Source organism: Marmota flaviventris, chromosome 4, assembly GCF_047511675.1.
Source record: "Marmota flaviventris isolate mMarFla1 chromosome 4, mMarFla1.hap1, whole genome shotgun sequence".
NCBI classification, from domain to species: domain Eukaryota; kingdom Metazoa; phylum Chordata; class Mammalia; order Rodentia; family Sciuridae; genus Marmota; species Marmota flaviventris.
The window spans coordinates 62,314,197-62,338,795 of NC_092501.1; the positions used below are offsets into that span (position 1 = coordinate 62,314,197).

The 24,599-nt window shown below is 35.7% G+C and overlaps 1 protein-coding gene and 1 non-coding gene across 4 annotated transcripts in view; both read left to right on the plus strand.

Annotated features, from left to right (window-relative positions):
- Window positions 1-23,166, plus strand: part of Ank3 (ankyrin 3) — a 321,653-nt gene extending 298,487 nt beyond the window's left edge. For 2 of the 3 annotated variants that reach the window (XM_027931178.2, XM_071611240.1), the window contains 3 exons: window positions 763-1,141; window positions 12,425-12,512; window positions 22,569-23,166. In XM_027931178.2, the coding sequence (XP_027786979.1) occupies window positions 763-1,141; window positions 12,425-12,493 (448 nt within the window). In that variant the 3' untranslated portion in view covers window positions 12,494-12,512; window positions 22,569-23,166. Of the gene's footprint in view, window positions 1-762; window positions 1,142-2,697; window positions 2,749-12,424; window positions 12,513-22,568 lie in introns of all 3 variants that reach the window. The other variant, XM_071611239.1, reaches the window with a different exon arrangement.
- On the plus strand, window positions 10,036-10,113 carry Trnav-aac (transfer RNA valine (anticodon AAC)). Its single transcript has one exon. It is a non-coding gene; the product is annotated as a tRNA-Val (tRNA).
- Window positions 23,167-24,599: the final 1,433 nt, after the last annotated feature.

Consider the following 24,599-nt stretch of genomic DNA (forward strand, 5'->3'; position numbering starts at 1 on the left):
AACCAGTTCTCACAGGAAGTAGAAACAAAGGGGGTACACCAACACTGATCACCAATAAGGTCAAGAGTGGAGAAAGATGAGTTTCAGGGAAAGCTGTTATGATTGAATAAGTGTGATGGCTGGATTCATAACTGAAAACAAAGAACTAAAATTTGGGGTTCTGTGATGCTAGAATTTCAAGAATCGTTTGTCTTTTGTCAGGAAGTTTTGTGTTTTGTTTTTTGACTGTGATATGATAGGAATTTGAAATAACCTTCCCTTTTAATTACTGGTATTGGAACTCTTAAGTATATCCACAAACAATTTAAGATGTAGAATATAAGTAGCTCTTGAATTACAATTAAAACCTGGCATGGGCCAGTCATGGTGGCAAATGCCTTTCAACCCAGCAAGTCAGGAGGCTGAGGCAGGAGGATTTCAAGTTCAAGCCCAGACTCCACAATTTAATGAGGCCCTAAGCAAATAACAAAACCCTGTCTCAAGACAAAAAATAAAAATGGTAGAGATGTGGTTAAACACCCTAGGTTTAATACCAGGTTTAACAAACAAACAAAAAACTGGCATGACTAGTCAGTTGTGATGTAGGGGATGCCTGGAACCTATACATACTTCCTCATACACCCACCTAGGAAAGTCCCTCAGTTTAGATTCAGTCACCAGATTTTTCATGTCTTCAGAAATACTTAAGAATGGCTGTTAAAACTTTGGAGCTTCTAAAGTCATATGTTGCCATTGTAAATTTGCACATTTTATCATTTGCAGCCCTGATCAGTGCAGAGATTCCATTACCTCATATCTCAAAGGAGAACCTGGAAAATTTGAAGCTAATGGAACCCATGCAGAAGTCACACTTGAAGCAAAGACAAAATCTTACTTTCCAGAATCCCAAAATGATTTAGGAAAACAGAGTGCTAAGGAAACTCTGAAACCCAGAATACACGGATCTGGTCGTGCTGAGGAACCAACATCACCACTAGCAGCATATCAGAAATCTCTGGAAGAAACCAGCAAGCTTGTAATAGAAGAGCCTAAACCCTGTGTGCCTGTCAGTATAAAAAAGATGAGTAGGACTTCTCCTGCTGATGGCAAGCCAAGGCTTAACCTCCATGAAGAAGAGGGATCTAGTGGGTCTGAGCCAAAGGTATGTCCTCTGGTCATCCAGAATGTCATCATAAAAATTAAAAGTATTGATGTTTTGCTTCTTTTGATTACTCCCACAGCACAGGACTTAAGATTCTATTTCTAAATTATAAAAAGTTGTGGCAAAAACGGTGGAAGTAAAGGAAATGCTGAGTAAAACATGCCATTTGATCAGACCTTCATTCATTGGGTAGAGAAAAAAATAAGCATCTCTTTAGCCCTTTTCAGGAGACATTAAGTAACTAGCTTGAAGTCCAATACTATTGGAGGTTTAGGTTTTCCAACTCCAAACCCAGTGTTCTCTCTTACGGAAGGATAATTCTGATCTTTTTGATTTGGGGGCATAATTTAAAGAGTATACAGCATCGTAACCATCTAAGAGTTCTATAAGTTCTTTTGTCTGAAAGCGTTTTGAAAATTGAAGAGATGCAATTACCAGGTACGGTATGAGGTGGGTTGGCAGCAGTTAGAAATTTATAGTTAGTTATCAACTTAAAAATGTTTTAATTACTAGAAGAATCATCATCTTTCTGTGATAGAATTATAAACTTGCTCTTTATATTGATATGTTTTGTGGTATCACCTAATGGATTTTAAAAAATTCTTTGAGGCTGACCATTTTTTGATATTAAAACATTTAAGCTGAAATTGCGACTCCAAGATGGACATAAGAAAATGAGATATTTTTCCTACTTTTCATGCTCTCAATTTTTGTGTATTTTGGTCACCTATGCAACAGATATATAAACACTTAGAAAAGACTTTTTTTTTTTTTTTGTCAAACAGTGAATTCACGATTTATTTGAGGTTTAGAAAAACTTCAGCATATACTCCCAGTCACTCTCTGTGAATTTATCAACAAATCATATCCTTTTCTTTCTGTAAACTTATCTTTTGGTTATTTTTCTGCTTGTTATAAGCTTTATGGCTTGAGTGTTTCTCCAGCTTTTTACTTCTTTCTTGATAAGTGTAGTTTGGAATCTTGATTTTTCTCTTTGAATTAACTCAGTATATTTAAGCAGAATGAATTTGGATAGACTATTCCCTTTTAAGATGAGCCTACAAAATATAGGGAGAAGCAATAACTGGTTTTTACCTGTAAAGACATATTATGCAAAAGCCTATTAAAAATCAACATAGACATTCTGCAAGTTACTGTATGATATAAATAAGCACTGATACGTGTGTAAGTGTGCACATCTCTTGGCCATTGGGAAACCATACTAGCATTAGCATAAAAGGAGGTTGAAAGTGGAAACTCAGTTGGGTTCATTAGTAATGGAAACAAATTTTTATTAGAAAATGCTTTCAAGATTGCTTATAAATTAATCTGTATCTTTGGTACTGGTTCAGTCCTACTCTAATGGTTAAACACTAGATATCATAAATAATCTATAATGAAGTTAAAGCTTTTGGGAGATATGAGTGACCTCATAAGAAATCCAAAGGTGTTCATCATATGTCTTTCATAGATCTATCACAGTATGTAGCAACCAACTAGGTCATCTGATGTATGATCTCAGAATACAGTCCCCTTTTTATCCCCTAAAAAATCAGGTCAAAAGTCCCGGTGCTGCTCTTACACGGATGACTGCTTGCTGTTACAAGGTAAAAGTCTATTTTCTCCCTCTTTTTATACAGCAACACTTTTCAGGAATACTGAGAAAATTCCATTTATACTACTAAAATATCCCCCTTTACCAGTTTCTAGGGAATTCTCTTAAAGGAATTCTTTGAAATCCTACTACTGTCTTCTATTTACCTTAAGGCTACCAGACTACAGCGAAAAAGTAGAAACTGAAACTTGACCAAATGGCCACTTTTTCTTTATGTCGTCTTTATGTAAGGGCTTGCATGGTCTCAGGATTCTTGAAAGGACTATTATCTAACTGACAACTAGGTGTGTTGTTGGTATTTCCAATAATATGTTCTTCTGCTTTTAATTTACTCAAATTTTTCCCAAAATAAGATTCTTTCTGTGAATAATTCAAAATCATTTTTTACTTTTGCCTCATCCAAATTCTGGAACTGAAATTCTTGCTGAAATTTTAAAAATATAATAGGGAACTTGGCTTTCAAATTCTTCATTTCTTACAAGGATACTAGCTGCTATTTCCTCTGGAAAACATTATTCAATGGAATATTTTGTTCAGGTGAAATGCCCTATAAAATCAATGTTGCTATTAATTTAATATACTTGTCAAGTTTATCTTTGGTGGGGAAAAAAGGGGCTTACTTTATTATCTATGCAACTAACATTTCATAAGTTATTTTATCTAACACCTATACTTGCTCTTGCAATTTTGTGTTTTTCCCCCACTGTTTTTACACACATTCTTACTTTTCCAATAGATATTAACTATAACTCTTATCTCTAGATTTGAGGTAATTACCAGAATTCCACCATTATAATTTAGAAATTCAATAAATACTCTTTACCATGACCCTTATTCAAAAATCAAAAAATATTTCCCCTTTGAATTATGAACTATTTGCCACTTTAGTTTTTCCTGATTCCTACCCTTATTGCCTAAAATTTTGTGCAATTACTACATTCTTATCTACTCCATATTCTTTGAGTGTTCTCAGTTCTAATTTCATATCAGATTGTTAAGTTGTCAATCCTTCATTCAATTGCATAAAATTAGTATTAGCTGTATTGATAATATTCTGCTGATACAAATTTGTGTGTCACATTATGCTGATGTAAATTTCAAAATAATTGATAAAGATGTCAAATTTGACCAAAATTTCATTTGAGTCAGAATGACTTGGTAGACTGAGTGAAATGTGACCCAGAATATAAGGTAATACATTCAAGGCAAATGTATATTTAAAACTATTGAAAAAGGAATATAAGTTTCTACAAACTGATAGTTTTTAATTTCAGAAGCCAAAAGGCTCTATAATTATTTTTAATAAATTATAATTTAATTATCTTGCTCTTTACCTATAGTATATGTCCGTATATATATACACGCATATACAAGCTTGGAATCCTGCTCAAAATTTTTCTTCTACTTAAATTTATCTTAGTATTCTCACAAACATACATAATAATATTCCTTAGTAGGGGAAGAACAGCAAGTAAATAATTCTTTCTTGATTTCCCTTCTCAGCAGTGTCTTTTATTTTAAATGTGATGGTAAAATTATACTAAAAATGCATTTATCAGGACTTAAGAGACAGTGAGAGTGATTCAAGCTCAGAGGAGGAACGGAGAGTCACTACCCGAGTTATTCGCCGGCGTTTGATTATTAAGGTATCCCACAGCCAGATCATTATGGGCCACTGCCATATTACTAGAAATCTCTTTCATGTGGTTTTGAAAATTCAGCATGCTTGGTAACTAAATGACTCTGTGTATGTTTCTTTGCATACTTGAAAGTTTACAAAAAATTGAAAAAGGAAACCCATGTTGCATGGAAGTGAATATTTTATATAGACCTGTTTGACATGTGAGAGTTGCAATTTTATCTGAGAATTCTTGGTTTTGTATCCTCCTTTTCTTGGAGAAGTGTTATATGTGTCAACAAAGATTCTATTTTGGTGAGAGCGTAGTTCATATCAAATGAAATGTTCACTGAAGCCTCAGCCAAAGGAGGCAAGATAAAGAAGAAAGATAATGAAAATTTTTAAGTGCAAATCAGTCTTTATTATGAGAATTTTAGGTTATAGTCTGGCATGAATATATGTGGCATAACACAAGTAAAGCAAAAATTTCTGAAATAGGTTTTTTAAATTTAGTTTAATTTAATTATTTATTTTAGATTGAACCCAAGGCCTCATGCATGCAAGGCAAGCACACTATTACTGAGCTATACCCCCAGTCCTGAAATGTATTTTTAATGGTACTAACATGCACCAAAAAGCTGCACTTGTAAGTATAGAAAACAACTTTTCGTTAGAAAAGTATAATTCCACTCTACTACAGCACAATTAAAAACATTATGAATATTTGACGCACCAATCTTACACATGATCAAGTCCATGAGGATGCTCCTTGCAGTGTGCCACTTGTCCATTACTTTGTCTTTAGATAGACCTTTCTTGAGGTTAGAATAATTGAGTGCAGAGGACCAAGAAGTGAGTTTCAAGGCACAGAAGAACACTGAATATCATCCCGATAACTTGGGGCTTCTTTGTTAGTAGCTCTGTAGAGAAAGAGAAATGTCTATTGCAAAGAGTTTATCAAACTTATTCAAGTCCAAAAGTGTCAGGAAACTCAACATAGACATTTTGCATACCCAAAATGTCTTAATCCTTCTGCTTTGTACTTTTTCACTAAGATCAGATGAAAGAAGACAGTATAACTTTTTTAAGACTCTGGAAACAGAAGTTTGAGCTGTCCCCCATATCAACTATGAGATCAGTAGGGTGCCCTTAATAAACCAACTATCGCTTCTTTGGAAATATTACTTATTGCTGTCTAGCATATTTATAAGGATTCAGCCTGCTTAGTAAAATCCTATTGGCTTCATAGAGCAGAGGAGTTCAATTCTTCTCAAATACCCGCTTCTTGATGTTGGTGTAGTTTTAGATTAAATGAGTGAAATCATCAGAGAATAGGTTTTATAACTGGGGAGAGCATTGTATAACAAATCATAAACAAGCTTTGAGAAATGCCTTTTACATGTGATAAGAAATCAAAGGCTTAGAATAACTACAATTGTCATTCAAAATTATAGGCATAACACAAAAAGTACTTTGTTACATATATAGAATCCTTTCCAGTTAATATTTTTCTGTTCTGATTTTTGGAGCAGTTGAAAAGAAGAAAGCAACAGATGTGATTCTTTACTCCATATGGTGTTATCTTTCTAAATAAAGTAAGAGCTTAAGGACTACAAGTAGTATATGGTAAATATGATATCAGAATCACATCTGTCACAAACATGAAATGCTAGGACCTAAAGGTGTCATCAAGACTGAAATTATTCTTTTTTCCTTGATCACAATACTGGATACTGGAGATTAACTGACTTACTCAAAATCACATAGCTGGGCGGCAGTAGCTCTGGGACCAGATCCCTTACCCTATATTGAAGTGATTTTCCCACAACACTACAGTTCTCTCCCAGAACAACAACAACAAAAAAAAAGGAATACCTTTTACTAAACTATATCAGGCGTTTGGCTATTCAGACATTTCCAGTAGCACATAAGAGGGCAGGGCTAGAACTTAACCTACTTCATGGATGCTATCTGTCTCTTCACTGAACCAGCAGAGTTACACTCATGGCCACAGTAATCCTACTAGCATCTCGGCACTGAAATGTCTTTTGGGTTATGCCATGCCTCCTTGAGCTAGCCTTGCTTGGAAGTATCCCCCAAAGAAACAGCATGTGTGCTAAGGATTCCATTGCCACAATCTGGGCAAGTCTTGGTATTCAATTTGTACTGTCATCCCACTTATTGTACGATTTTTACTTTCATAGCAAATATGTTTTTAAAAGTCCACCTATTTTCAGAACCCTAGGGAAGAGTTAACAAATTCTATTATGGACCTTGAAATCTCATCAGTATATTCATTTATTTCTATATAATTTGATAATTCTATAGTGATTTAAAATGCTTAAAAGCAATTTAAGTTTTAGCCTATCTTGTGAGCTTGTTTTTTTAATTTGCTTAGCAGAATCAGTGATTGTCAAAAACCAACTTACAAACTTTTGCAAAGTTTGAAAAGATTCAAATATCTGAATTTTTATTTCAATTTTCAACAATTTTTACTGGCTTTCTAAATAAGAGTTTACATATCTTTTTCCCAAAATCAAGCAGTTCAAAGTATATAAAGTTCTATCTACCCATACCATTTCTCAGAGGTAGCCACTGTGCATAAGCTTCAGATTGTTTTTACATATCTAAGCCTAAATGTGTGTGTGTGTATACAATTATAGGTACACAAACTAAGGTAATGGATTCATACATAATACTTAGTGACCTGCTTTTTGTAAAATGTCATTCCCCCATATCTATTTTAAAATAAAATTATATTTTTCCCTAATATATGAAACCAACCATAGAAAATATCAGTAACACTCCCATAAAATACTTAATCCTGATCATAGTGCATTTAGATATGAGACCTCTACATTTTTCCAATTTTCTTCTCTTTTGTGTTACTTGAAGCAAGATTAAGGAAGAGCCAAACCTGTACCACATGAGGCAAAATGAGTCATGCATCCATGATCAATAAGAATACAAAGTCACTTTCTAATAATAAAAAAATGAGAATATTGTTAGCAAAACAAGAGTGTTTTACTCTTCATTCTGTTACCTTTCTACTGGTTCTGACTTAAAGCAATCAGAATTTCCCTCACCATTGGAACTGATAAAATGATCAGGGCCACTATCATTCTCATGCCAGTAACCCTGAAAGAGCTAGAATGCAGCAATCCTTGTGATCTGCTATTTTTCCCCGAAAAACCACAACTGCACACTGTAGTGTAGCAATATCCCTTTCACAAGAAGTTTAAACAACAGGTCAGTAGTTCCCTGGAATACAAGTTCCCACTTAAGATATTTATCCTTGTTCCCCAAAACCATAAGTGGCACAAATCTGAAGTTGAACACTAGTAAAGAAGGTAATGTTATTTTTTTAAATATATGACAGCGGATTGAGTCACAATTCTTATTACACATATAGGACACAATTTTTTTCATACCTCTGTATATGAAGTATGTTCACACCAATTCATGTCTTCATACATGTACTTTAGATAATGATGTTCATAACATTCCACCATCATTGCTAAGCCCATGCCCCCCTCCCATCCCTCTTCCCTATCTAGAGTTTGTCTATTCCTCCCATACTCCCACTCCCTACCCTACTATGAGTCAGTCACCTTATATCAGAGAAAACATTCGACATTTGTTTTGGGGGGATTGGCTAACTTCACTTAGCATTATCTTCTCCAGCTACATCCATTTACCTGCAAATGTCGTGATTTTATTGTCTTTTATTGCTGAGTAAAATTCCATTGTGTATATATGCCACATTTTTAAAATTCTTTCATCTACTGAGGGGCATCTAGTTCGGTTCCACAGTTTAGCTATTATGAATTGTGCTGCTGTAAACATTGATGTGGCTGTGTCCCTATAGTATACTGTTTTTAAGTCCTTTGGGTATAGACCGAGGAGAGAAATAGCTGGGTCAAATGGTGGTTCCATCCCAAGTTTTCCAAGGAATCTCCATACTTCTTTCCATATTGGCTGCACCAATTTGCAGTCCCACCAGCAATGTATGAGTGTGCCTTCCCCCCACATCCTCACCAACACTTATTGTTTGCCTTCATAATAGCTGCCATTCTGACTGGAGTGAGATGGTATCTTAGAGTAGTTTTGATTTGCATTTCTCTAATTGCTAGAGATGATGAACATTTTTTCATATATTTGTTGATTGAATATCCTCTTCTGAGAAGTGTCTGTTCAGGTCCTTGGCCCATTTATTGATTGGGTTACTTGTGTTTTTGGTATTTAGATTTTTTAGTTCTTTATATACCCTAGAGATTAGTGCTCTCTCTATCTGATGTGTGAGGGGTAAAAATTTACTCCCAGGATGTAGGCTCTCTGTTCACCTCACAGATTGTTTCTTTTGCTGAGAAGAAACTTTTTAGTTTGAGTCCATTCCATTTATTGATTCTTGGTTTTAATTCTTGTACTACAGGAGTCTTATTAAGGAAGTTGGGGCCTAATCTCACATGATGAAGATTAGGACCTACTTTTTCTTCTATTAGACACAGAGTCTCTGGTTTAATCCCTAGATCCTTGATCCATTTTGCGTTAAGTTTTAAGCATGATGAGAGATAGGGGTTGCATATGGATTTCCAGTTTTCCCAGCACCATTTGTTGAAGATGCTATCTTTTCTCCAATGCATGTTTTTGGCAACTTTGTCTAATATAAGATAATTGTAATTTTGTGGGTTAGTCTGTGTGTCCTGTATTCTGTACCATTGGTCTACCACTCTGTTTTGGTGCCAATAGCATGCTGTTTTTGTTACTATTGCTCTATAATATAGTTTAAGGTCTGGTATAGTGATGCCACCTACTTCACTCATCCTGCTAAGGATTGCTTTAGATATTCTGGTTCTTTTATTTTTCCAGATGAATTTCATGATTGCTTTTTCTATTTCTATGAGGAATGCCATTGAGATTTTGATTGGAATTGCATTAAATCTGTATAGTGCTTTTGGTAGTATGGTCATTTTGATAATATTAATTCTGCCTATCCAAGAGCAAGGTAGATCTTTCCATCTTCTAAGGTCTTATTTGATTTCTTTCCTTAGGGTTCTGTAGTTTTCATTGTATAGATCTTTCACCTCTTTCATTGATTCCCAAGTATTTTTTTTTTTGAGGCTATTGTAAATGGGATAGTTTTCCTAATTTCCCTCTCAGAGGATTTGTCATGGATATACAGAAATGCCTTTAATTTATGGGTGTTGATTTCATAACCTGCTACTTTGCTCAATTCATTTACTAGTTCTAGAAGTTTAAAAAAAAGAAGGTAATGTTATTATAGATACAGTCCAAGTGTTCTTCTCCATGCAGTTTTTCTTTTTATATAATCATAGCACTCATGAAGCAATATTAAGGAATTGTCTGAATCCATCAAACTGCTTATGAACAAGAGAACATGAGCCCAGCCTGGGATTTGAGAATTTATTCCATTTTAACTTACCAGAGGAAGAGCTTTAAGAATTTACCTCTTCTAAATCCAAACAGTTACTAACCAAAATCAGTACCAAAGGAATTTAATATAATTTTCCCCCTACTTTGGACAGTCAGTCATTGCATAAGACCCCTTCACTTCATAGTAGTATTTTTGAACTATGTCTTCATGAGACTTATTTCCTCACTTATCTTAAGACCTGTGAAAAGCTCATTCTTAATTAGAACTTTGGGGACATAGCTTAGTGGTAGAGTGTTTGCCTAACAAGCATAAAGCCCTGGGTTCAATCCCCAGCACTGTCAAAAATAAAATAAATAAAAATAAGACTTTCTCTGTATCCTGAATTTTTTTCATAGTCTTTCACGAAATGTATATATACCCTTAATAAGTTAGTTTTTAAACTATTAAGGGTGATAAATATCATGCCCCAACTAAGGTACTCTCTTAAATTAGACAAAACTTAATCTACAAAATCTCTATAGATATACATAACTAAAGAAGAAACATTGCACTCTGAGTGAGATGATCAAGTCAGAGCCGTAATCCACTAAAACTTTTCAATAAAGCCTTTTGGCGTTTCTGTGTGTGTGATTTCATTCTACAATTATATATTTCCAGATTCTTCCTTTTTGGCATTTTGTTGTTGTCTGTCCTATTCAAGCATGTGCTTGAATAGATGTTTGAGGTTTAATGCTTAAAGGTTGTTGGCTGCAAAATAACCATCAGTGAAGCCAGTCTTTCCCCGTCATGTTGGAGTAGCAAGTAGAATTCGCTACTGCCTTTTCTCAAATTCCAGAGCATGTGTGTGGTTTTTGGAGTGGTGTGGAGATCTCTCCTTCTAGTATTGTTGCTAACCTGTATACCACATCCTTTAGGGAGAGGAAGCAAAAAACATTCCTGGTGAATCTATCACAGAAGAACAATTCACTGATGAAGAAGGCAACCTCATCACCAGAAAAGTAATTAATCATCAATGAGTTTTATGCTTCTCTTGGAATTTAAATTTTCTGCATTAAAAATCACATGATTTTCATACTATAGGGTCACCTCTTAAAACAGAAAAATCTCTATTGTTCACTATTGCTTCCTGCAGATCACTCGGAAAGTAATAAGACGAATTATCCCACAAGAGAGAAAACAGGATGAAGTGGTAATACAGAGAGACTGCCAAGGAAAAAGTAGATGATAAAAGCTTTGTGCACTCCATAAAAAAGCTGCTAACGGACTGGCATCTGCAGTGTGGCAGCTTGAAGCATTTGCTGCTTTTGATATATGCATTTGACCAGGGTCAAATTAAAAGGCTTTTCTTCCTAACATTCCTTAATGTTATATATTTTTTACTATCTTCCTTCACAAACATGAGTTCATTTATTTGGTGACAGAATGTGCTAGTTTGAAAGAGAGGAAGATAATAAAACCTTTTGCCACCTACAAACCCCCCTTGGGAGTGGCCAAGCCCTAAACAGGACTGACCTTCAACTGAGTGCCTGCCTGGGAAATGGATGGAGTACACTCCAAAGGACAGGAGTTGAATAGCTGGGTGGCAAAAGCTCAGTTCATAATCCTGATATCAGATCCATACATTTTCCCTTTCCAAAATATTCTACGGGGAAATCTGAATTACATTTTTGCCTAAAGAGGTTCCCCTCTTTAGGTTTCCCTATTTCCAATGTGCCAGTTACAAAACCAGACTCAACACTGAGCAGTGCAGTTCACCCAATAAAGCCCCATCTCTCAAAGAAAACATCTAGTTATTTATCATTTGTTTCCCACATTTTTACCCTTTCTTATTTATTTTTGTATTTTTAATTGTAGATTGACACAATACCTTTATTTTTTTTATATGGTGCTAAGGTTCAAACCCAGTGCCTCACGTATGCTAGGCAAGCGCTCTACCACTGAGCTACCACTCCATTCCTACCCTTTCTTATTTAGTAGATTATGTTTACATAAGAAAAAAGTGAAAATTTCTCAGGACTACATGAGAAAAAAAATCAAAGGATATTTTCTGTTACATATAGGATAAAAACTAGTATTTGTACAAAAGCCTCACTCTCAAGAGAAATGTGTTCCTGGGGTTCAGTGAAGAAAGATCTTGTTTTATGGAAAATCAATGCCGCCTTGGTCTAGGAACAAGGGGACTGTCTTGGTAATTCTACAGACCTCAGAAGAAGAACAGACCCTCAGATCTATAGCATTTCCATGTTATTTAGTTCTTGATTAGTGCTTTACTGAGAAATTTCTTTCTCATTATATCATAACTTCAAGTTCAGCTGGCTTAAAAAATCACAAATTGTGATTTTTTTTTAATTGGGGTTTGGTTGTCTTGTGAGCTTTAATGACAATTTCTTGTAGATTTTTTTTAAATGTATCACTAACCTGCTGAATTATTGTGAAGTACAGTTATCTCATATTTATCTTTATGGTGCTTTTGCTTGCTTCCATGATGCTAAGCTGTGTGGTTAAGCCAAAGAGATTGTATGTCTTTTTGGATTTGAAGTAACAAAGTGCTTTAAACAGTTTCATTTATCCTAATCCAGCTTCCAGGGACCAGAGTGGAAACTATAACTAAAACTCTTTCACCACAAAATCTTAACATGTACATTCCTTTTAAAGCAGGGAGAAGGTTATAAGGTGAAGATGAAGAAAGAAATACGGCATGTGGAAAAGAAGAGCCACTCCTAACAGTGAACAGTCAGTCAAGGTGTGAAGTGTGCTCCTATCCAAGACAGAGGGACTTGAATTCCTCTGAAGCTTCTAAATTTCCCTTAAAAAAGTGATTCAGATCTTCCCCTTCATCCTTTTCACTGAATTTCAACTTGGAAAAATCCAATGAGTTGTTCACTTTCTTTTTATGTTTTTGGAGGCGTACACACACACGCTTCACTCTAATTATAGTCCATAAATTCTCTCCTTGAAAATTAGGCAGGAATTTAAATATAAATGATGTCTGCAAAAGTAAATAGTAATTTTTGAGTCTTCTGTTCTCCAAGAGCAGAAGCTCACTATGAAATGCAGTAGGCATATATAATCTAACAGGAAGATTATTCAGCAACAAATAATTCTCACAAATGTACTCTTCAGAGTTGTATTAATTAGGCTTTCACAATTTTAGCATCTGAGGATATACTTTTGGTTGAAAGATAGTACCAAGTCAAAATAAGTCAAGTTCTTGTTTTATATTAAAAACAAAAAATATGTAGTTAATTAAATGGAACGCTGTTTTGAGTACTGGGGCTTAAATTCAAGGCCTCATGCTGGCTAGGCATGTTCTTTACCACTGAGCTATATCCCCAGTACTTTTTTGAGACAGGGTCTTGCAACGTTACCAAGGTTCTCACTAAATACCTAAGGTGGCCTTGAGCTTGTGATTCTCCTGCCTTAGCATCCCAAATCACTGGGATTATAGGCAGGTGACACTACACTCAGCTGTTTTATTAACATTTTTTTAAAAAAATTAAGTCTAGAAAATTTAAAGAAAGTTCACTTTACAACTGACATTACTTTAATATTGTTTTTCTGAATTTTTACATTGACCTGTTTCTTTCTACTTGGCTACAATTAGTAAGGCCATTTGGGGGCTGGGCATGGTTGCACACACAATCCCAGCTAGTGAGGAGGCTGAGGCAAGAGGAGTATAAGCTCAAGGTGAGCCTGGCAATTTAGTGAGATCCTGTCTCAAAATAAGAAGAGCTGGGGATGTAGCTTAGTAGTACAGCACTTGTCTGGCTCTGGGTTCAATCCCAGACCCTGAGTTCAATCCCCAATAGTGGAAAAAAAAATTTAAAAGGGGCATTTAAGGTGAAAAAACAATTTTGAAAAGTTCCCTATAACTCTGAAAGGAAAGCAGAATCATGTCTTCAGGGCCATTCACTTTTATCTTCTAAGCCCCATGGACAATTTTTACTTTCATGTATTTGCTGTTTTGTACCTACTGAAAATACTGGTATTTGGTGTGCTCAGGTAAGGAACTGAGAAATAATCTAGTTTTGGTATGCCTAAATTTATATGTGAGGATACTAAGACCCTCCTAAATTCTTAGTTTCCCCCCCATCATATTTTATCATTTGTTTATTCACTCTTATTTCACCTCCTATGAGGTTTTCTACCCGAGCACAGAATTCACTGGTAAGCAACACTTAACATGGTAATAACCCTAACTGATCCATTTGAGAGATTTAATGGTAACCAAACTTAACTAATCAATCACATCAGTTTTGATGGCATTGAGGGAAAAAAATGGCAGAAATAGGATGGAAACCCTAATTATCTGCTTTCAGTGCCCATATTCTCAATGTTTATTAGGGCCTTCACCTGGGTCTGAATGGTGACAGGGAAACTTTCCTTGAGAATGTCACATGTGGGCTGTTTTAATGGATGAATAGGATTATTTGTCTCTTTAAGGATTCTGGTCTTCACTCTAAATCTAAAAGTCTTAAGGCAAGGGTGGAATATAAACCCAATTTCTTTTCTTTATTACTCACTCCAGATGCAAGTTAGAAATGAACTGGAGGGAGCAATAATGGATGAGTGAGACATCTGTTGAGAGACTATTGCACATGCTAGCTTTTGGACATTACTGGCTTTTTATTTGATGAGAAGGGTGATAAAATTCAGGATGACATCAGTGTAGCAATGTCTAATAAGAACCCATCTATCATGCAAGTTCTATTATTGAACTGGTAAAAGACTAATTTGTATAACAGATTTCTAAAATACTGAGTTTGGTATCTTGAATCAAACAACTCTAAGTGCTAAATGAAATATAAGAAGGTTCAGTCCATTTCAGTACAACCCTGAGAGTTTAGCAACTTGTTCAGTCATATACACAGATTCCAAGTGGGAAAGAACCAGAAAGATCACTAATATCAACTGAGCCATTTTTCTACAGTGACATATACCTAGGATTTGTGAATAAATAATGCCAAAAGAATATATTGATGGTACTAAGCTTTTTAAATTAAAATTAAATTTAAATTTCTACATTAACATGTTAATATAGAAACTACTTGGTTACTGAATATACAAGCAGTTTTATGATTATAAATAATCACTATGTAAAGAGGTTGTCAGAGTTGGGCATGGTGGTGCATGCAATCCTAGCTACTCACGAGACTAAGAGAGGAGGATCTCAAATTTGAGGTCAGCCTCAGCATCTTGGCAAGACCCTCAGCAACTAAGAAAAACCTATCTCAAAATAAAATTTTAAAATGAGAGCTGGGTATAGCTCAGTCGTAGAGTATTTGCCTAGTATGTGTGAGGCCCTGGGTTTGATCTCCAGTATTGCAAAGTTGTCATGTTCACTTGCCTTCAAGAAACAGATATTCCAGTAGATTATTCATATGAATGTGAAAATAATTTCAATAGAAAGCAAACAACATGTCAGATGGAATGAACAGTCATGTGGCAGGTGGCCTAATTCTACTTTCCAGGGTGATTTTTACCTTCCATTACGTGAACTTAGGAATTGAGTTCCAGAATATTGCCTGGAATTCCCGGACATTGAATGTAATACTCTGGAAAAAAAATCAATTTGCAAATATATTTAAGTCTTTACAGTCCTGCTGGCTGCTTTCCTTTTAAAATAAAAAAAACAAAGCAAGTGGAATGCTGCCCAGTTTCACTGAATCTCTGACAGAATCTCAGAAATTTTTATTTCACATTCTAGAGCCAGTTGACTTCTCAGCTATCTAAACCCCACACCTGCTTTTCTTTAATATGGAGTCACAGCCATCCTGGTTTGTTTGTTGTTGTTGGTACTGGAGGTTGAACTCAGGGGCACTTAACCTCTAAGCCCTATCCCCAGCCCTATTTTGCATTTTATTTAGAGACAGGGTCTCACTGAGTTGCTTAGCACCTCACCATTGCTGAGGCTGGCTTTGATCCTCCTGTCTCAACCTCTGGAGTAGCTGGGATTATAGGCATCTGCCACCGTGCCCAGCTCATCCTGTTTTTAATGGCAAAGATTTCTTTATAGTGTAAGTTTATTTATAGATTACAAGGTAATATTTTTGTGTAATCCTTCAAATAAATGTTTAGGCAGGCCAGGCCAATTGTGCTTGCAACCCTTTACAGATGAGAATAATAAAGCTCAGAAGTCAGGTGATATGTTTACTGTCATACAGCTTAGGACTGGTAGAGACAGGACTTGAATGCAAGATTATTGATACTCAATCCATTACTCTATCATACTGAGCTTCTAAAAATGTTTATGCATCGAAGTGATTTCCTGTTAAATGACTATTGTATGGCAGGCACTAGGAAAAATCTTTTACATTACCTCATATAATTACTTTAAAAAAAATGCCATTGGGTTGTTTTTTGAAATAAAAAAAATATTTGGAAAAGTTAAATGACTTACCCAAGATCCCACCACTAAGAATGAACTCATCTAAAACCTAAGTTCTTAAATAGTACTCGCATTCATTAATAGAGATTTAAATACAAAATTTAAGTCAAATACATGTACAAAGGAGCTTACAGTAAATTTTTTCATACTCTACACAAGGAAAATACTCTTTTTTGTCCTTTTTTTTAAAAAAAAAAAAGCATGGTTTCATTTTTAATGTATCCATAATCTCCAGATTTTTACTTCAGATAATATTAAAGGGCCGATTAGTGAGGTTGGGGCAAGGGAACATCCTCAGATCAAAGCCATGACAAAGACTTACATTGACAAATAGCTACATTCCATACCCCCTTTGATAAAATTCTGAGGCTCTCACTCAACATATGGAAGCCAAGAGAATCTCAGCTTGATAGTGCAGTCCCTCATCTGAGGTCAAAAAGTTGACTAATTTAATTCATTCCTTCAAAGACCTTCTACCTGGCTCAGAGTAGAAGAGCTAGATATACAACAGTTACAAAACCTCTATGGTCCCTGCCTTTCTAGATTTCCTAGTCCACAACTGTGAAAGAGATGGGACAAATAATTAAGCTCCCAAATTATAAAGTTCAAGATCCAATGAAAAAAATGTATACACAGATTTGAGAGTTAGGAAAATCTCTCTGAAGTCATGACATTTAAGAACTCCTCAGTGATGGCAACTAGGAAAAGAATGATGAGAACTACAAAGGATACAGCATGTAGGGGGCACTAAGGTTTAAAAAAAAAAAAAAAAAAAGTATGCCACATTTGAGGAAATCATTGTACCAGAACCTTGAGATAGGGTGAGGCAGACACAAGATAAATTTTGAAATGCAGAATCCCTTAGAGCCCTGTAGGTTAAAGGAAATGATGACACTCCATTCTAAGATCAATCTAAGTGAGATCCTGACCTTTTTTTTCTTTTTTCTTTTCTTTTTTTTTTTTTTTAAAGAGCATACTGTGTTAGAGAATGGATAAGAGAATAAAATTAAGGTGACCTGTTAGGAAGTTATTGCTATAGCTTGGTTAAGCTATAATGTGGACTTGGGCTAGATTTGAGCAATAGTTTCAGGAAGATCTATAGAACTTGTAGATTAACTCTGGGGTAGGGTTAATTCTAGAAGAACTCCCAGGTTTGTGGTATAAGCAACTGGATGATACAGAAAGCAGAAGTGGAAGAGAAATGGATTTTTTAAAATTTTTAGTTGTACTGGAACTCAATATCTTTATTTTATTTATTTATTTATATGTGGTGCCGAGGATCGAACCCAGGGCCTCACACGTGCTAGGAGAGCTCTCTACCACTGAGCCACAACCCCAGCCCCGAGAAATGGATTTTAAGAAGAGCATTAGGCATACAGGCTTGAACTCATTTGAGTTTGAGGTGACCATATCCAAGTATTTAGATAAGTCTAGAGCTTTAGGGAAAAGATGGGACTCAACATATAATTTTGGATTCTGAAGAAATGGGTTTTGAACACTAAAGAACTGATATGGTTACCTATAGAAAAAGCTGAAGTGAGCAGAAAAGGAGCTAAGGAGCAAGTCCTAAGGGACATTTTTCAGGGAAGTTTAAAAGGTCATAGAGGAAGTTAGTGGGGGAAAAAAAAGAATTTGAACTCAAGGCCCACAGTTGAGAAAGAAGAGGGCCTGAACTGGAATAAGACAATGGAAAGGAGAAGGCAGATTTGAGGAATATTTTAGCTAACAATCAGATTAATTCTACATAGCGAGTGAAGGTGATGACATCAGGGTTTCTAGCTTACATGTAATTATTAACAAAAAGATTGACCCTAAGACCACAAAAACAAATTTAGGATTAAGGAAGCCCAGGTGAGGAACTAGCCTTTATAAATGCCGCATTTCGGTACCCTCATTATTTGTTAATGATTTCAAACAAGTCTGTCTGAGCTAGAGATCTTAATGCGGCCACCTTTGGTTAGGTGTTAGAAATAAAGTGGCCTGAGTGGATGGAACTACCAAGTAGTTTACTAGTTATGTGTGCTTGGGCAAGTTACTTCTGTGTCTTAATTTCTTTACCTCTATTCATCCAAGTTGAGTTGACAAGAGGCTTGAAATTAAGCTCTAATGAATAGCAATAACCCTCTTCCCAAAAGAAGGATAATAGTAACTTATCTCAGAATTGGTTTTAGAACTAAATTGAGTTAATACATGTAAATTAATAATAGTAGCTGCTAAGGCCACAGTAAGCATGAGCTATTCTTATTAGTATGAAGTAATAAGAAAACCAAGAAGAGAACCTTGGATGGCCTGAGTGATGGAGGCTGGGGGACTGAGCAGTAGCCTGGGACACTATTATAAAACATGGGAGAAGTCAGAACAGCAGTATTACTGAAATCCTTATGAGATGGATGAGGATTTACTTTCAACTGTTTATTTTCAATTATTCCTTACACTGTTTCTCATAGTAACACTGGGAAATTATTAAAAAGGGATGAGAATATCTGTTTTACTAATGAATGAATGAGAGAAAATCCCTGAGACTGCAGTTAATGGTAGGTCTGGATTTTAACCCCCATCTCCAGAATCTGCCTCCAAGAAGGCAAAGCCACAATCTGAATTGCTTCACTCCAAATTCAGAATCCTGCCCTTTCCTCCAGCTTATTTTCCCAGAATTCATTTGCAATATGTTTTTATTTTTCTTATTAAAAAAAAATCTAACTCATTAACCAAAGGCCTTGGCTTCAGGGTGGTAAAAGCAAGGTCCTAGAGTTAAGTAGCCTGACTGCCAATTCTGACTCTGCCACTTGCTGTAGTTCCTGGAGCTTCTTGTTAACCTCTGTGTCTCTATTTTCTTATCTGTACAATGGAGAAAATAATAATCCCTTTTGGTTATTAGGATTAAATGAGTTAACCTCTTTGGAACAATACCTGGCACACAATAAACATAAAAATTTTAGGCCAATATTTGTCCAGTATTTTCCTTTATTCCTGCTGGCCCCTACAACTTCAGGTATTTTTTTAACCACAAGTCACTAGAAAAGAACAAACTCAAAAATGCCCCATCTATTGGTATTAGTTGAATAAAAAAAATCTGCATGAATTGGAAATTACTTTAAAACTAAACTGTAGTTTATTATAATTGTAGTTAGAATTATTGTTTAGAAAAAATATTCTTGCCCATATGACTAGAGACAGGAGAAGGGAAGGAAGAGGCAGCTGGACAGGGGGAGAAAGGAAGAACTAGAGCAAAGAAATCTGTCCTCTGTGGGCTGTGAGGAAGATATATCAGAAGGGCTTTCCTCAAGCTATGACAATTCTCACACTAAATGAGAGGTGACAAAAGATAGATCACAAGGGTCTGTCCTTCCATAGAGAGAGCATTTGAAACAAACTTGAAGCATACAGAAAGATCTCATGATTAGAAAAGGTGGGGATGCAGGTGAATACAAATTGTGAGCTAAAAAAAAAAAAGTTTGAAAACAATGAAGCTGATACTGGGCATGTAGTTACGATGAAATGCAGAATGTCTGGGCTTAGCCTTGACCTATGAGATAAAGTCTACATTTGAAGATTACCACAGGTGCTTTATCTGCATATTAAATTTTGAGAAGCACTTCTCCAGGGCACATCACTAGCTCTCAAATTTAGTAGAACACTGGAATCACTTGAAGAATTTTAAAATAATTGTGTACTGGGCCTAATCATAAGAAATTCTGGATAAGCCCATATGGAATGTGGGCTAGACATTAGGATTTAAATTTTCCCAGATAATTCTTTTGTTCAATCAGTTTTTAAAACCACTAGAAATTATGAAACAAGACAGTGTGAATTAGTGAGCATTTAAAAAAACTGTATGGGGATAGGCTTCAGAGAGCTTCAGATCCTGCTAAAGATATAGCACTTCTTTAGGCTAGGTGTTGGGAACTAAAAACTGCCTATAAAGGAAGGTTTGGTTCCTTTATACACATGACTTGAAGATGTGAAGTATAATATTTGAGAATTATCAGTTACCATGAAGAAACATTTACTTGCTGTTTTTTCTATATTTTAAAATGTTTCTTAGAAAAAAATCACTGTGAAATTACACGAATGATTGGTTTTCTGAGTTAGTTTCTCCTGCCTTTGGAGGTAAAAGGCATACCAAACCCACAAAAGAATTCCTAAATCAAACCTGTCTATCTCATATCCATTATCTAAACCCAGCAAGGGGAGATGATTCAGAATCCTGTTTCTGAAATGCCATTGATGACTCCTGCCTTCACACTGTCCCTTCAGTTGGTGTTTTTAATCACAGTTTATACAAAGTGTCTATTTATAAAAAAGTCACTTATCCAAGGTTCTAATCTTTTTGTACAACACTGAACTTGGTAAAAGATTTTTGTCCAATTCCACATCTCAATACCCTGTGTGGTTGGGACCCACAAACTAATTGCATGATTGAGAACAAGAGATTTTTAAGGGTAACTTCAACTTTTTTAACTATCACCCAGAACATACTAAATTTAAATGGACATAAGAGGTTTTTTAAAGTCTTAGAAACTATTTCTAGAAAAATAAAGTTTGCTCATACTGATGTAGAAGAGAAAGACCTTAATATGAAATTAATCTGGAAAGTTGGATTAATTTATTAGAAGAAATGAAGAAAACAAGAAAGTTCTCAAGTTAGATCTTACATCTATATAAATTTACTAAAAATTATCAAACTATAATAGATGAAGTACAATTTATAAATTATGTACCAATTAAGGTATAAAATGTGGGGGGAAGTTTAACTAGAGAAAACTGCTGACAACTCTCCATTATAATGAAATGGAGAGAGCCCTGTGGTAGTAACATCATCGGTTCATCTAAGAAGCCTGGTGCCTGGAAGATTAGGACTAAGTGGTAGAAACAGAGGTGCGAAAATCTTTATCTTCTTACTTGGATTTGCCCACTCTCTGTAATGTGATCTATCGAAATGAGTCACTTTCCTTCTCTAGAACTTCTGCAGAGTCATGAGAGAGGGGGAGGTGTTGAAATCACCCAAGAAGGAATGATACTTCGGTATTCTTGGCTCCATGCAGTAGTGACCTGGGGCATGGAGGTCAGTAGCACTTTTAAAACAAGAAAAGGAAGTCCAGACCCACAGTGGGAAGATGAGGAAGTACTGTTCTAATGTATTTACATATGTGTCCTAGGTGATCCATCTAAAGAGAAACTTGTCTAGGGTAAGTCAACAACCTCAAAGTGGCTGGTAATACTCTCAGGCCCCCAAGAGAAGCGAAATTCTAAAGGTTCTTCTGAATCTGTGAAGAATAGTTTGTTGTGTATATGGGAGTGAACAGGGTTATTCTTAAAATTGTTCTTACTCAGGATTTCTGTAGAGGCAGTCTTGTTCTCAGGCAAGTCTTCAAGTTTTTCAGTTATTTTTCACTGAGCCAGGAAAAATGGCTATATATGGGAAGAACTTTGTTTCATGGAAAAAGATTCATACAAATAACAGTACTGCACCAAAGTATGGGAACCTCGCTGGGCACAATGGTGCATGCTTTTAATTCTAGGTACTGAGGAAGCTGAGGCAGGAGGATTTTAAGTCCAAGGCCAACCTGGGCAACTTAGCAGGACCTTGTCTTAAAATAAAAAATGGGCTGGGATGTAGCTCAGTGCTTTCCTAACCCATGTGAAGCCCTGGATTCAATCCTTGGTACAGGGACGGGGAAGTGAAAACCTCTGCCAAGAATGTTGATTTATTTTGACACATTAAGACCGGCCATAAAACATTGATGCTTTATGCAGGAATTCCGGTAAGACAAGACATTCTCAGTGGAGTCTCCACATAAAGTGCAAATGAAATTATCCCATCATAACTAATGCAGGCAAAGATGGGAACTGTATTCTTTGCAATGGTAGAAATTAGTCTTTAATTTCCATGTGGAAAAGCAAAACAATTTCATATGAACTAATGAAATTGTTTCCCCTTTTTGAAAGATTAGTTGGATTTTAGGGGCTGAGGAATATATAAATCTACAAAAATGATGGAGATACTCCATATGCCTATCTCTTGGTGCCCAGACCTCATACGTTTTGATGTTTATGGAGACATCAATGATCACCTCTCATCCACATCATTTTGGCTTTTGACTAAGTAACCTGAGCTTCAGAGTCAGAACAAGGAGAGGGTCTTTCCAACACATTCTTAAAAATCACAACTACATAAGTAATTTTCTATGAAGATCAGGGGGCAAGGTTATTGCCTTCCAAGAGCTTTCTAGAACATCCTGCGGCCTTATCCTTTGAGGCATTTAGCAGGTAGCGTAACCACCCCTTTAGAAAAGAATGAGCCCTGGTTCTCTAACGTTGTCTACTGAATAGTAAGGAAGGCAAGTTTTGTTTGTTTTTAAAGGAAAGAAAGCTAAACTCGCTAACTAATATCTGTCTCTTTCTCCACAGGATCATGTGTTTTTACTGCCAGGTAAAGAAATTCATGGAAGAAATATCGGAAGTAAAAAATTTACGGAGAAGGGTGTGTGTGTTTGCTGCTTCCACACATTAATGGCATGATTTTTTTATGCAAAAAGAAAACCAGAAAAAGAAAACAACTCATTTTAATTTAGCATGAGCCAATTTACAGAGCATGGAAATTCACTTTCATTTCCGGGATTGGCGCGTGTGCAATTAGCAATGCAGTGTATACAAGAAGCCATGCTGTTAACAGTTTATCTCAAGTAATTTGGTGTCATTTACAAAAGGAAGAAATTCCTGCCACCAGAAGAGACAGAAGGAGATGTAATGATCAAATCAAGTAGAAACACTAAAATTACTAAATCCACAACAGCTCGCCTTATTTTTCTTGGACCCAAACTGTCAGGGTATAAACACTATTTGTTTCTTTTTTAAAACATCAATAGTTTTGCTGTAAATAATAACACTGTAAAAATTCTAACAGACAGATAGAATAAATGTTGATAAGGCACTGCCTCTTAGAACACAAACAGAATATTGCAAATGCATTTAAATAATAGGAGTCTCAAGTGACTTCACCCTAGAAGAGGGAGGGAGGGATTCTGGGTGGGGGGGACTCTTCACCAACTCTTGTATATTAGCAATTATAATGTTTGTATATGCAAAACTGCTAGCTTGATTTTAAAAAGAAAAGCAAATCTTTAAAATCTGCTGCAAATTTAAATAATTCCCAAAATGAGGAATTCTGTAGTTCTGTGAAAAAATTTTTCTTCAGAATACTAATATTTTGATGCATGTGTATCACCTTATTTTGATTAAATCTTTTCCAATTTTGCAAACACTACAGTATACTGCAACACAGAAGATTTTATCTGTAAACACAAAGCCCTTCATCTAATATTTGTTGCTATTGCCAATTTTTCAATGAAATGACCTAAAAATAGAAAAAAAAAAAAACCTATGCAGTAGTTGCTTTAGGGGGTGGGGGGATGCTGTTAGTGCTTAAAAGGGGGAAATGCTTGCCGCTATAGAGGTGGATGGTGCTCATAAGAGGCCCCAGCTGGGGGGATTTAAAATGGACTGAACAGAAATCCTTAGCTAGTAGAATGGCAGCACGCTATAAAATTATTCCTGTATCGTGTACCAGCCATGAAATGTAGACAACTTTCAGTAAGCCAATCATTTGTAACCATTCTAGCAGTGTCATATTAGGTTAATAAGGCTGCTGTGTTTGAAAGGGCATTTTTATTTGGGTTTTGGTGAAATTCTTTAATTTGTTGATGATTCACATAAAATCAGCATTCACTGACACATAACTTTAATGACATATGTATGAAAAACCAGACACTGGATGACCTAGTCAATTATTTAAAGATAAAATAAATTGTGTTAAAACTCTTCACCTATCTGTGCTCTACAGTGTTCTTGTGTTCTCTGGCAAAAAGTAGTTATCTAAACCCTTGTCAACTGAATCCTGGCCACACCAATATACCTGTCCTATTTGCAGCTCTGTGGTCTTTAAAGAGATGGTCTCCAATATTCAATTCTGCTCTGCAGACTTCCAGCTTATCTAAATACTGTGCATTTTGTGAAGGAACTAAGAATTAAAGATTAAATGACAAGTAATCTATTTGGGCTGCCTCCCAAAAGTGAGAAATTGGGTCAACTACAGACAACATGTCACAAAGTTGTAAACTGGCACATACAACCAGGAACCACCCTACCTACAGTGGCTTTTAGCCCATAAAGCAATTATTTTGTTTTTAAATTAACATTTGTTGCCAGTTCTTCTAAGTTGGGAAGTTTCTCCTAATAACCCAAGTTCCTAACTTCTCTTGAAAAGCAAGATTTAGCAAGAATATTCAGAAGACCACTTATTGGGTCAAGTTGTCCCGACCCTCTCCAACCAGGTGTGTGGTATAAAGGTACTACATTCCCAAACCTAGCCTCACTTATTACATTTGTGGGTCCTAACTAACCTGAACATTGCTGGAGTTTTCAACCCATTCATTCCATGAT